Genomic DNA, 13,957 nt, shown 5'->3' on the forward strand with positions numbered 1-13,957 from the left:
GGCAAATTCTAACAAATAACATACACAATAGCGCATAATATTGCGTGCATAACATTAAAGACGAATTGACACACCGATATCAAAGAAGGTTGTGAGTGCTGCCGTCCCGCACACCGCATACCCGTAGAAGGCGGCCATCGGCGTTGGCATTTTTCAATGCAGCACGCAATGTCTATCGCTAAAATATAACAATGGCTCATAGGAGCTCGGCGTACGATGGGTAGCAGGTTCCTTCCAGCCGGCGCTTTCGCTCAAGTGTTTCGTCGGTGTTTCGCTGCTGAGGCTGTGGCGACAGCCCCGAAGTTGCGAACCTTCTGCAAGCCATACGCAAGCAGATGGGTCAAACGGCTTGATCGTATGCAACAGAAGAAGAGGTTTGCACTCACGAAGGACGCTGCGTTGCAAATTCCGGAATCCGAGTCATACACCGAGACCCAGGTGGAGAGCCTTGGAATCAGACCTTCCTTCCCGATATGGAGCAGTAGGAGGTACGAGTCGTTGCATGGTTTGCTGCTGCGATCGCAAAATTGGTGTACGTGCGAATTTTGTTTTGTTATGGGCGCCGCGTTGTTGCAGGTGCATTCATGTGTGTTCATTTTCACGAAAAGTGGCGTAAACGTGTGGCGTAATCGTGATCTGCGGTGTCACACTATTATCAAAAGTGTGACGTAATGCGTAAAACCTGTGGAATCGCTGTTGTGTGTGTATCGTATCACTTGTCTGAAAGTTGTCTAGGTGCGGCGTTTTGGCGTACAAGCTCGGTTGCATGTCGCTGTGGGACGACTGGGGAGAGCGTCATATGGTAACTGTGTGCCACGTGGATCGCTGTGTGGTGCTTGAGAAGCGCACGATATCGGATCACGGCTACGAGGCTGTTCAACTGGGCTTAGGATATCGCAACCCAAACCGCCAGTCCAAGCAGAACATCGGTCGCTTCATAAAGGCCGGAGTGGGGTCGAAGGATAAGATCGCGGAATTCAAGTGCTCTAGCGATTGCTTGCTGCCAGTTGGGCACTATATGAGCGTGCGCCACTTCACCCCTGGTCAGTGGGTGTTTGTATCGGGGTGGTCACGGGCAAAGGGGTTCAAAGGTGCCATGCGCCGTTGGCATTTCGGCGGGCAGAACGCAAGTCACGGTACTGAGTGCAAGGCGCACAGCGCTCCCGGATCCATCGCACAGGGTAAGTCGGCGCATATCGTATGGCGAGGCACCAAGATGGGCGGGCATCACGGCCCTGACCCCCGAGTGACCAACTGCAGAGTGTTCCGCATCGAAAGCCATCGCAATCTGATATTTTTGAAAGGAGCGGTGCCTGGTGACGTGGGTAGCGTTCTGAAGATAAGGGACGCATTAGGGATATCTGCGCGCAAAAATCGCGGACTCCACATCCATTATCCCACCTTTGTCCCAAAGCCGGGGCACTCATATCCGGTGACGCTGCAAGAGGTGCCGAAAGAGCGTGATCCGTTCTTGTTCACAGAGGACCCCATGTACGACCACCATCAACAGCAATAGCCTGGACCGATGAGACGCTTTGTCGTATTTCCCACCATCCAGGCTATTATTTGCTTTGTGTTGTCGCAAGTCACAGTCCACTGTTACATAAAGGGGCACAATGACACTTTGTCGTTGGATATGCGCCAATTCAGGTTACTGGCGTCGCCCAAGGTAACCTACACCGGCCCCGGTCGTAAGGTTGCGGATCGCATAAAGGAGCAGTTCTCCGTTCAAAACGACTTCCAGGTTCGCCAAGTAAGAAAAGCGCTGAAGCGTTACAAGCGCACCGAGGAGCGGCGATTGTTGGCGAAGCGCCGCAACATTGTGCTCTCTGAGCGTAATGTAGACAAGTCTAAGCATCGCAACCCGGCTGACAAAAGGGCGTTCAAGATAGTGTCTAAATACGAGGTTCACGAGAACCCGTACACCCACTTTCTACGTCCACTGGAAAAGCGCACTGAGAAGAACCCTTTGGGGAAGGCCACTGTTAAACCTGTACGCATGGGTATTCCGCTGGACACTGCTGCCGGGCTTTATGAGGGTGCCTCGCCCGTTGCGCAGCGTCCTTCAGGGACTCCGCAGGTATCCACCCTTCAGTTCATCGGAAGTTACATACACACTTCGACGCTGCCTTCCCTGTACTTGCCTGAAATATGCCTAGTCGGTCGAAGCAATGTGGGGAAGTCGTCTTTCATTAATACCCTGATGACGTACATCAAGACCCGCCGTAAGAGCTGCGACATGGCGTATGTCTCAAAAACACCTGGGTACACGAAATGCATCAATATTTTCAAGGCTGTTGACGTCAAGGGTCGCGACGTTTTGTCTATAACGGACCTGCCAGGTTACGGTTACGTGAAGATCAAAAACCGTGAGACCGTGCGTGCCATGGACAGCGCCCTCCGTGCCTACTTGCAACGACGTAATGAACTGAAGCTGATCCTGTTCCTCATAGACGGCAGCATCGAACCTCAGGAGTCTGACACGGCAATACACGAAATGCTGAAGGCCCTTGGAATACCCTACCTTATGGTTTGTACTAAAATGGACAAGGTGGCTCAAAACCAAGTACCAGGTCAGATTCTGTTGTTCCGACAGGTGTACGACGTCAAGAGCCCTTTGCCAGTGGCGTATTCCAAGTTCGGTGGTGCTGACCTGGGAGGTATTTGGCGCGCCATCTTTGACGCTTGTGACGACAAGTTCGATCCAGCAAACTTGCAGATATCAGACGCCTACCAGAGTCTGAAGGATGCTGATTTCGAGAAATACGTGCAGAGCCAGTCGATGGTGTCGACGAAGGATTTGAAGAAGCTTATTTACAAGAACTTCGATCTGCTGCCCCAGAGCGTGCAAAGTGCCGACATCGACCGCATGAGCAAGGACGAAATGCTAGACGTGTTGAGACTGGCTGCGGAGCGCTCCGACGCAATTCGCTCCAAGCCGATTGACTTGCTCGAGTACAAGAAAAAACATAGCAAGATGTGATTGTGCTCTAGAGTAGGTCATATAGTCGCCACTGTTCTTTAGGCATGATTCGCCACTTCATAGTGGCACTATAATTACGATATGCTGGAACCACCTAATATGGCGCGTACGTAGTCAGAAACGATAAAAAGCACAACATTTTAGTCTATCAGATGAAATCAATACATTGCAATGGGTATGTGGTATGTATGCCGTGACGCAATATGTAATGTGAGGGACTGTCAGATTAGTTTAGCGAGGATAGGTGAACGGTTTGCTATTTTTATGAGCAACTCAATACTGAGCATGATTCAGTTGAGCAGCTAATCAGCGTTGTATCACTGCCTATAACAATGCAATTGATTATAAAGTTAATGCCATTATTATTATGTTATCTCATCTTATAGTGTTCTATTTGGCTACGTGCCTAAAGCATGTTTTCGATTGTACGTTGCTAGTGCCTAATGCCGCTAGTGTTGACTACGGTTTCCACGCCGGTTCATTGCCTATCGTCACTGGTGCCATCCATGCGGGGATCCATCCAGTTTGGGCTTGAGGGTCAGTCACAGAGTCAGCATCATCTTGGTTTCATGTACCTCGTCACATAACTTATAACGATATAACGTGTCTGCTAGATGAAAGATGTCCGCTTAATAGCCTCGACCACGTCCCTGCATCTCCTCTTCTTGTATGCCCCGTCTCCACCGGGTTGCCTTCGTTGACAGTCCCGTTATCCACGGTTGTGAAGGCGTGATTTATACTATATACGTTGTAGTATTCTTGTAGAGTATGCTCTCAACCCTCATGAGACTCCTGAGTTTGGCATGGCACTTTCCATCATTACTATAGTCCTCCATCTGCCCTTACTGCTATTCACTCGTACAATCGCCTTTTAGCCGGATGAATCCTAACTGTGCTTCACAGTAACATCGGTCATCTTCCATACTGAGGTCACATTCGCAGACATCACGTATCGAGGATTCCGTTCCCTGTAAACGCTGCGGAGGGGTGAAACGCCATTACCCTTTCCGCTTATCGATTACAGCATGCTTGTATTCGTGTAATCTCCGTCCAGTCACGCGAGTCACATTTAGGAATACCGCATTAGTATTATGTTAAAACCGTGCAGTGGCAGTGGGGCAATCCTTGAAGTTACGTGGAGAGTGATAAAATTTGATACGAATATTAACTTGCAGCTTGCATCACCTCTGGCTGTTTCTTCCGGCGGTGGAACATTGGAGTGCAGTTTGGAGGCTTCAGGGCACCTCCGAAGTGGACTAGAATTTCGAGCTGTCTGGGTGCTGGTGGTTGCAATTAGGTGAGCGAGGTGGATGCTAGTTTTGTCGTGAATTTCAAATGCGCCATCAATCGGGTATATGCTTAAGTAATGTAGTCTAGAGCATTGAGAGAGGAGTTTGCTAGCCGTCCAGTGCTTGTCGCATTTTTGCAGGAGTCGGGGTCTGCAGCCTCTAATTGTTGGTGGGTATATTGAAGTTGCGCAGACATTAAACTTTCGCTACTGGAGGATGGCACCGCAATTCAAGAAGCTCACTGACTGCCCGGAAAATCTCCGGGAGGCCATCGACTGGCTGATACAGGTCAGGCATGGGAATGGTAATGGTGATGGTCTTGAGCATTTGGGCAAAGCTTTGAAAAAGTTGATTGAGGAGGCTATTCAGAAAGCTTACACCACTAATTTTGATGCACTTCTCAACATTCTCAATTCCGTCAAGTCTTACACCTGTTGTAAAGAGAAAGTGGCTAAAATTGAGGCACTTAAGAACCCTAAAATGCTTGCCCAAAACATCTTTGAAGACCTTAAGCATTTCTGTGAAAGCATTAGATATTGCTCTGAAAATCACTTAGAATCTTCCCAACAAAAGTCCTTTGGTGACATTACCTCCAAGTTGGAACAGCTTGCTAAACTTAAAGAGGGTCTCACTGGATTCACTAATGAGACTCAATGTAAAGATTTACTTACTAACCTTTGTACTGGCCTCGAAAGTTTCCTCGGCTTCAACAAAGATTCAAAAGGCTACGACGGCAGTGGTATTGTGTACTCTGACTTGGATAGGCTGTGTGACGGGGTTATGGCGTTTTTGAAGGGGGTGTTGGAGGGTGTGGAAAATGAAGATGCGGTAGGGAAATACGTCGTTAATGTTGATGAGATCATAAAGTTTGTCAATAAGAAAATTGGTAATGGACATGCGGGATTTATTTCTGCAATCACCAGTGTGGAATCCACGTTGTCGATGTGGAATAACATGTTGACACAGCGAACTAATGAGGTTAAGGGTCAATTAGGTGAGTTGAAGGATAAGCATATAAATAAGTATTCGCAGAATATTGAAGCTGTGAAAAACAATGGTTGTACAGCGATAAATACTTCATTAATGCAGTCTATTGTTAAACTCAAAGCATTTATGACTAACATTAGGAAAAATGATAAAGGATTTAATGGCCTTGATACTGGTTTACAAGATAAATTGAATGTGCCGCTAGAGAAGGTAGATGATGGGATCAAAATTTTGCAGAATGCTACACAGGACGACGACTTTATAAAGGCCGTCTACGTTGTCCAGTCAACCTTTGCCAAATTGCCCAAAGAAATTGAGAGTTCCATATCGGAGAATGTTAAGAGTACTATTAGTGGGCATGAGAGTGCGGTGGGTGTACTCAAAGAAACTGTAAAAAAAGAAGTTGAAAAATCTCGCGACGCATTTCTCACCGAACGCCTTGCCGTTTTCAAAGAGGATTTGGTGAAGGCCATTACTACGTTCAGTAAAAATGCATACAACCTGGGAGGTTTGAAGAATAAGACGGTTAGACAGGCGATTGAGGCAATTGAAAAGAAATTGGCGAAACTTAATAATGGCGAGGAGACTGTTGAAGACTCTGCAAAGTTGCAAGAATTAAGAACTGTGACTGTCATCCCCCAGACGAAGAGTATTAAAGATGCACTTAATGAGCATGCAGGTGAAATTTCTACGAAGTTGAACACTTTGGATGATTCTATTGACGCACCGCAAAACTTATTTAGAACATATGAAAATGATTTGCTCAGGTTGGTTGAAAAAGCTAATGACGATTTGCAAAAGGCTCTAAAATGTGCCCGGGACAATGCTAAGAATTTGGGTGGGTTAAATAATATTGCGGTTAAGACGGCTGTACAGCAAATTCAAGTGAAATTGGATGATGCTGATAATATAACCAGCATGGAGAAGCTTAAAAAATTAAAAACCGATCTAATGGATAAGGAGCATATTGTAACCATTACGGATGCACTTAATCCGAAAGGCAGCGCCGTCAACAATACGATTCGGGATGCATTGAATCATATAGAAAATCCCGAAATTGTTTTTGCAACTCATAACAAAGATCTAGATACGTTAACTGAAAAAGCAAAAGCCGATTTGGTGGCCGCCGTCACCAACGTCACGGAATACATAGAGACCCACGGTGGGATGAACAATAAGAAAGTTAAGGCCGCCTTAGACAAAATTGAATCAGCGTTACAGGAGTTTGAAACGCTAAGTATAGGTGTAGAGAGTTTGTTTCGCGTAGTCAATGCAGTTGATGAAGAGATTAGTGGGAAAGTTCCAAGTGTGGCTGCCCTTAGCGGTCTTCAAGCCAAATTGACCGGTGAACTGGAAATTCTAAAACAAAGAGTTCGTACGTTGAGCGATAAGAATACAACAGAATTAAAATCTCTCATAACATCTACCAGGTTGTATATTACTGATGCGATATACATAATCGAGTGTTTCGGAACAACTTCTGAAGGGAAAAAAGAGGAGGAAGTTCATGGTGTAATAGGGCGCTTAGAAAAGCAGTTAAAGGAGCTCGATGATCCGTTTAAAGGTAAGAATTTAAGGGGATTTCATAGTTCCGTTAATGAACATCTTGCAAAACTTAAAAGTGATAATGTTGATTTTCAAGGCCAAGGCCTCCCACAACTAAAAAACCCACATATGCCAGATATTAGTCAAAAACTGATAGAAGCACGTGATGCTGCCTTGAATCCTCTGCTGGATAGGGCGAAGGGTGTCGTTGAGAAGTATATAACGAATGCTGAGAATTACATCAATATTTCTAGGACCACATCTCTAAACGAATTTAGAGAAGCATTAGGCAGGTTAAAAGGAAACATTCAAAAACTTAATGCGAATTCCGTGTTGACAGACTTTGAATCACAGCTGACAGAAGTTAATAGTCAGTTTGATAGTGCTAGAGATAATCCACAAGGTGCGGCCCAGGCCTTACTCCCACACTTTCAAGAATACATCGCACAAATTAAGAGACAAATTAGGCAGACATTCATACACGCGCAATCTACTGCCTTCCAAACGGCAATCGACATATCCAGGGTAGAGGTTGGTGCTGTAGTTAGCAAAGCTAAGAAGGCGATTGAAGCAGCTTCACAGGAGTATCAGGCGGCAATGAATGGCCCACGTTCGCGCATTGATAAGGCGGTTAGTGATATTAAAGAGAAAGCTTCATCCGACACGCTTAACACTGTTACCTCTAATGTCTCCCCAGATTTTGAAATCATCATACAAGCCATAAAGCAAAAATCAGTTTTCTCCGACGATTCAAATGAACGCCAGAAATATTTCAACGAACTTCAAGGGCTCATCACTAACACAACAAACACTCTGTCTGAGGCGTACAAAAACGCGTACAGGAGTGCAGCGAAGTCCTATCTGAGCGGAGCGATTGGTAAGATTAGGGTGGCGGTCACTAAAGCAGAGGATCAATATTATCAGGCGATTCAACATGTAAATTTCGATTTAACCCAGATTAGTCATGACAACTTCACGAAAGAAACGGTGCGAACTTCATTAAGTGCAACACTCACTAAACCATTCGCAACATTGCTCCCCAAAGTTGTAGAATATTCTGCATTCAGTAATGATTGTAGTGAACGTGTAAATTGTTTCACTCAGCTTCAAAGTTTAATAACCAACAAAGTATCCACTCTGACTGCCGCCTACAAAAGTGCTTATCAAAGTACTGCTAAGACGTATCTCAGTAAAGCAATAGGTATGATTAAGCATGAAGTTGTTGAGACAGAGAAGAAGTATAAAACGGTAGTTGCTGGTACTGTTATGGAAATCGAGAACATTATTATTGGACTTAAAGCAGATGCATTCAAAAATAAAAGAGCTCATTCTGCATTGAAAACGTTATTTGATGCGCCATTCAGGGTTTTGCAATCTACAGTCCAGGAATATTCCGCCTTTAAAAAAGACTTAGATAATCGTAAAACATGTTTCTCAAAGCTTCACGATTTAATCGCCCACATGGTTCAAACACTCGTTGAAGCCTATGAACTGTTTGACAGGTGCGCAATAAAGGCAATAGATCACCTTCGCCAGTCATTCGATGATGCGAAAAGCAGAATTGATAGACTGGGAGTAGATGTGAAAGAAAAAGTAAGAAAGGCGTTCGACAAGGTTATTGGGGAGGTTTACGATATGTTCTCCAAAGACAAGATCGCGCTGTTAAAATCTTTGAGAATCTGCGTTGAGGAGCAGAGAAAAGAAGTTGAAAGAATTATTGGCGTTGACTTAAAAAAAGGGGTTAAAGGATTACTACAGTTGCTGAAAATATGGCTTGATAAGAAAAGTGGTGACCTTAAAAACGCTCAAAACTTGAAATCGTTGGCTGACCTATTTAAACACCTCAACAAGCATCTTTATAGGTATGTTAAATTTCAATATGACGGATTGGAATTGGAAGATGATAGCGATGACGATGATGATGATTCCCTATCTTCCACCCCTGCTGTCCGACTAGTCCCACCCCCGATTTCCGGTGGCAGTTATAGAGCGAGACCGGCAGAACCTACCTCTCAACCTAAGGGGAATCCACTAGGTCGCGTCGGCATGCCTTATAAGACAGCGTCAACAGACCAGCAGCATCCTTCGCAGCCCACCAAGAACCCCATTGCGGATCATCTTGACAGGCTTAAGGTGCATTCCGACAGACTTTTTGGCACACTTTCCGCCGGGTACTTTAGTAGATCATTCGCAACAAAATTGGAGGATGTAACAGAGTTCCTCAGCTCCATGCGCTCTTCAAATTTTGCAGGTATTGGCAGTCCATTATTCGACATCCTCACGTTAGGGCTTCAGTCTCTGACTCACGAACTTGGGAAGGCATATATATCGGCGTATGATACTCAGGCGTACAATTTCCAATGGGATACTGATAGAAATGCAGAGAACTGTGCCAAGTCATTCTTCACCCTTCTGAACAATGTCTACGAAGATATGGCCACGCTGAAAGAGAAGTGCGTAGACAAATCCAAATATGGTTGGAAAGACAAGAAAATTTGTAAAACTCAAAAAGGCACAGGAAATTCACTTGGCGCGTTTTTCGAGAGGTGCGGATACAGGGTCCCTACTGATGACCAAGGCAAACAGGACGGGCAGTTGCAGTGTAAGGACAACATGAAGGGTTCGGATATACGTGAGAAACTGGTTGAGTCGATGATTGACACGCTTAACAATTCGCATCTTAATGCGTGCATCAAGCAAAAATACTATCCAGAACAGACGGCAAGAACGATGTATGATCTCTTCGACTTACTTAAATGCCTATTCCATCACCTCGACGAGTACAACGAGGTCTGCCACCTCGCAATATTCACCGCACGTAGGAACCCGTGCAGCGTTTATGACATGTTAATCTGGCTGACCGGTCTACCATACAACGTCGCACGTCCTGCAATGATGCGTGAAGGTATCGGTGGTCTGCTTGAAAATCCAAACAAGGCACTTGGTGGCGACGATGATGGCCTTTTGGCATATGAGTTGGACGACTTCTACCTCGATGCTCATCCAAGTAAGATCACGTATCACGATATCGATTACACGATTCATCACATCAGTTCAAGCGCGTACGACATTATCACTTGCATAAGTGGCACCGGTGACGATGCGACATTCTACGGCAGCGACCTGTGCAACAACTCCTTCAAATTCAAGTATCCTACATCGGGTGAGGAATGTCTCGATATGCTTTTGGACATCCTCCGAAGACTGTTCCCGCCACTTAAATTCTTGTTGACGCAGTGCAGTTATCCGGCCAATCTTAACGGTTGGTCACAGTGTGAGTACGGCAAGAACGTCTCCACTACTAAGTGGCCGTGTAAAAAGCACTCAACGTGCCGACGAAATGGCCAACCAAATTGTGAACCAAAATCACCACTTATGTCATACTTGAACGACTGCCTACCGGGCCATCTTCCGCACCAACTAACCGATATTGGTTGCAAGTACAAATGTGACACCTGCCCTACATCAACGCCTGGACAACCATGTTTGACGCCACTCGGTTTCCGCGGTTTCTCAGGGTCCACGAAAACAGGTAAAGATATATGCAGAGCGCTGAACAAATTCTTTGACGATCGCAACCTGTCCGCCCTGTTTGGTCTCAGCACCAAGACGCCGACCACTCTACCTGAACACTTCGGCTTCGTATCGTGTCTTGTCAAGGGATGGGTACAGAAATCAAAATTGGTAGGTGATAACATACAACAAACGTTCCATAAATCAATATCCAGCCGCTCTATATCATTATATAAGGAACCCAGTGAATTGACTGATGCGCTCCGCAATGCTTACGGTGACGCACGGCCTGCTCATGTTGATCAGAGTCATCTGGCTGCATATGCGGCGTTATCACATCTGTCAATGACAACGTGCAGTGATCCCAACCAAAAAGCATATTGCGCTCCGTATATTACATCGCTATGCGGAGATTCATACACGTGTCTGCCATTTAAAAACTCTAATACCTATTTGTCGTGGGCAGTATATCTCCCATGGGATTTCTGGCAGCTACTCAACAATTTCTACAATGACTTTTGCGATATGTTGTGTCAAGATTGGGGATGTCGCACGTGTTTACGCGCTGATAAATGCAGACGTGGTAAGCATGGCCTGGTAGAAAAACTTGATAATAAGGCTGACAGCCCTCATTGCAAATGCCCATCCATGGTACAGTGTAGAGGGGTCTCACCGACACTCTATCGGTATGGATTTGTATTTGGTGAGGCCTCAACGCTGAGTGACGGAAACTCCAAAAAGCTCTGCTCTGATTTCTGCACTCAATTGGGCAACGTGCTTAATTCGCAATACTTTAAAGACCTATTCACAAAATGTGATGAATACCTACTTGCCATCCGTTTCCCATTCATGACCTTAACTCTAGCGCTCTGGCTCCTCTCTCTGTTGTACCTCCTCCACATCATGGTCATCCGCCTAGACCTGCTCCACATCAAATCGCATTTGCACTCACCCTCATCACATCGCATCGCCGCGCAATCACTACTCGCCGCGGCACGTGTCAACAAACTTGCCAAGATCACCTACCTGCAACCTTGATGAATCACCTCACCACCACTCACCTAACTCACTACCTAGCAACCCACCGCCTAACCAAACGCTCACCCAAATATATTACGTAATACCTACTCAGCAATTGGCAGTCGATGTAGTTCATGCATTAATAGGTTCGTTGTTTGGGATGTTGAGTTGTGAGTTACTTGTAAGCGGCGTCCTCGTCATCCCATGGTGTTAGTGGGCAGTGATGTTGGGTGATAAGCCACTGATGTAGGCGGCTGAAGCGTGTTGTGATATGCGAAAGTGCGTTGTATGCAACGTTATTGTTTGGCACGTTAGCTATTATATACGTTACTAGAGTATGGATGTCACCGGGACTGCGAATTGGTGGTCAGTGGGCGGCTTAGTTATGTGACTCTAGTTGCAAGAATGCGAACGGCTAACATGGCAACCTTGTGCTGTAAGTCGGCTATACACTACTTAGAACACCAGCATATTGACACATAGAGCAGTGACGAAGTGGCGTGGTCTGTGGTGGGTGGAGTTGACTGCTCAACGGGCACCGGTTGATCTGCATGCCACGGCGATAATATCGCTCACATGCGTTAACTTAATGGTATTTATGTTGTGATAGCTGTGTAGTTGTCATGTAACCGGCGGTGCGCTGGATGTCGGTCATCTGGTTGCCACCATAACGCCGATGGGAGACGGCGTCAGTGTCGTTGGCTGACGTACGTGTTTAATGCCTGCACAGGTTGAGGGGAAGATGTCGGAGTGCCAGTGTAGTACTAGCAGCAGCGGATCCTGCTCTGTATCGGGATGTAAGTGTTGTCCTTGGTGTTGTTCAAAGTGTTTGATTTGCTCTAAATGTAAAGAGAGTTGCACCACCTACACAAAAGACAAGGCGATATGCGATCTCTCAACATGTCCCAAATGTAGCGATAAAGGTTTGTGGAAGTGTTTTTGTCTGTGTTGTATGAAGAAGAAGGCTTGGATTTTCATCCCCCTCTTCATCGTCGTCATCATCGTCGTTTCATGCTACCATTTCGGATTGCTAAACATAACTTATCGTAAGCTTTCCAACATTTTTCCAACATCTCGACGGAGCGCCTACAGTGGACTCTCATAGGCTCACATATTATACGTAGACATGTCACATTAGTTAATAAAATATAGGCGGAATCTACCTTCACTCTCATGGCTTAGGTTTAGTTAACGTAATTGTCACTGATTTCTCCCTCTCCTCCACATCCGATCGCATTTGCGTAGTCCCTCAAGTCACCGTATTGCCTCGCAATCACCACTCGCTGCTGCAAAAATCGGCAGACTCCCCAAGATATCGTACCTGTAATCATAATCGCATCTACACGTGTCATCTTCACCGCCAATTTAGTGACACTCATCACCGTGATGACGCCACTACCTATCCCACGGGGTCCACCAACCACTAGGTAATATAGTTACCAGCTCCTGTTATTGCCATCAAAGTCTCCTAGACCATTCTGTCATGCCGATAATCCTAGTTTGCCATTGATTTCTCATTATTTTTAAGTTTCTCTAATAATTTCTGGAGCCCCTAAAACTCAACACCCACCTTATCCGCATCTGCAACTACTATTCCAAGTAACATGTCGTTCAGATAAGCAACGTTGCTCAGTCACCGTTTAATTTTCATGTCAGTACTTGGTATGTTAACGTAGTGTCTCAAGCTGAGTATAGCGCGTCCTGTCTCCTTTTTTTATTTAGAGGTGTATTTCTTGAATTAATATCACTGTTTGTGACTTATATACTAGGGGAAATGTAGTTGCTAGTGCAATGTCTATCCACTTCTCTCCATGACATGGGTATGACTTTGGCACTACGTGAATCGATAAGGTGGGGTACAACCATTAGCGTATTTGTCCACAATTTGAAAGACTGTCAATGCCCGCAATACACAAAGATAAACGTTTTACGACAACTTTCACTGCACTTCAATGGCTCCACTAATGCTGAAGAATAACGGTGGCAACGGTTGCCTACACCAGACCATCGCTGGGATGCATACGGCGATGGCATTCACTGATCATGATATATTAACAGTGCATAATATCGACTGTTACATAAAGCTTCTGTTGTGTAATACGGAGAATATTGCAGTGCGGCTTTCGAGGTGGTACTCGCCACCGGCCTCACCGACACAGCTGACCGCTTCATTGACTGCGGGTGAGGGAAACCAATAGAATGCTCATATGGTAATGTTAGGAATCCTCAATGTGATGGATATGCGGGAACAGGACTCGATTGCAGAAGTGAGCGAAATATCCGAGATACGCCTCATGTATACAATGTCCCCGACCTCCTTTGGGCTGAGACTTGGCGAGTTGCCAGAGTGGGCAGTATAATGCTAACATGATGATGGAAAGTTGACTCTCTAGGGTACTAGCAATCACATTCGCAGAATGAGAGATCCACGTAGCCAACCGGGTTACGAAGTAATCGGGTAGATGTCACAGCGCTACTACCACGTGGTTAGGTGGCTAAACAGCAACGCATTCAAGATATTGAAGCATGGCCATCGAAACATGATACCGTTTCGGCGGCAACTGATTTGATGCCTTATCCCATGGCTGAATTTACAACATCCAAAACATAATGTAGACAT

The 13,957-nt window shown here is 45.6% G+C and overlaps 3 protein-coding genes across 3 annotated transcripts; all 3 read left to right on the top strand.

Moving 5' to 3' along the window:
• Positions 1-216: 216 nt before the first annotated feature.
• Positions 217-1,516, top strand: BBBOND_0305580 (50S ribosomal protein L3, putative; the record flags this gene model as incomplete). Its single annotated transcript, XM_012913387.1, has 2 exons — positions 217-488; positions 736-1,516. The coding sequence occupies 2 exons, from the start codon at positions 217-219 to the stop codon at positions 1,514-1,516; spliced, it is 1,053 nt and encodes a 350-aa protein (XP_012768841.1).
• A 120-nt stretch (positions 1,517-1,636) lies between these two features.
• On the top strand, positions 1,637-2,983 carry BBBOND_0305590 (GTPase family protein protein, putative; the record flags this gene model as incomplete). Its single annotated transcript, XM_012913388.1, has 1 exon — positions 1,637-2,983. One exon carries the CDS (start codon positions 1,637-1,639, stop codon positions 2,981-2,983), a length of 1,347 nt encoding a protein of 448 aa, XP_012768842.1.
• A 1,505-nt stretch (positions 2,984-4,488) lies between these two features.
• Positions 4,489-11,355, top strand: BBBOND_0305600 (hypothetical protein; the record flags this gene model as incomplete). The annotated part of the gene is made up of 1 exon (XM_012913389.1): positions 4,489-11,355. One exon carries the CDS (start codon positions 4,489-4,491, stop codon positions 11,353-11,355), a length of 6,867 nt encoding a protein of 2,288 aa, XP_012768843.1.
• Between the last annotated feature and the right edge of the window lie 2,602 nt (positions 11,356-13,957).

This window comes from Babesia bigemina, assembly GCF_000981445.1.
Source record: "Babesia bigemina genome assembly Bbig001, chromosome : III".
In the NCBI taxonomy this organism is placed as follows: domain Eukaryota; phylum Apicomplexa; class Aconoidasida; order Piroplasmida; family Babesiidae; genus Babesia; species Babesia bigemina.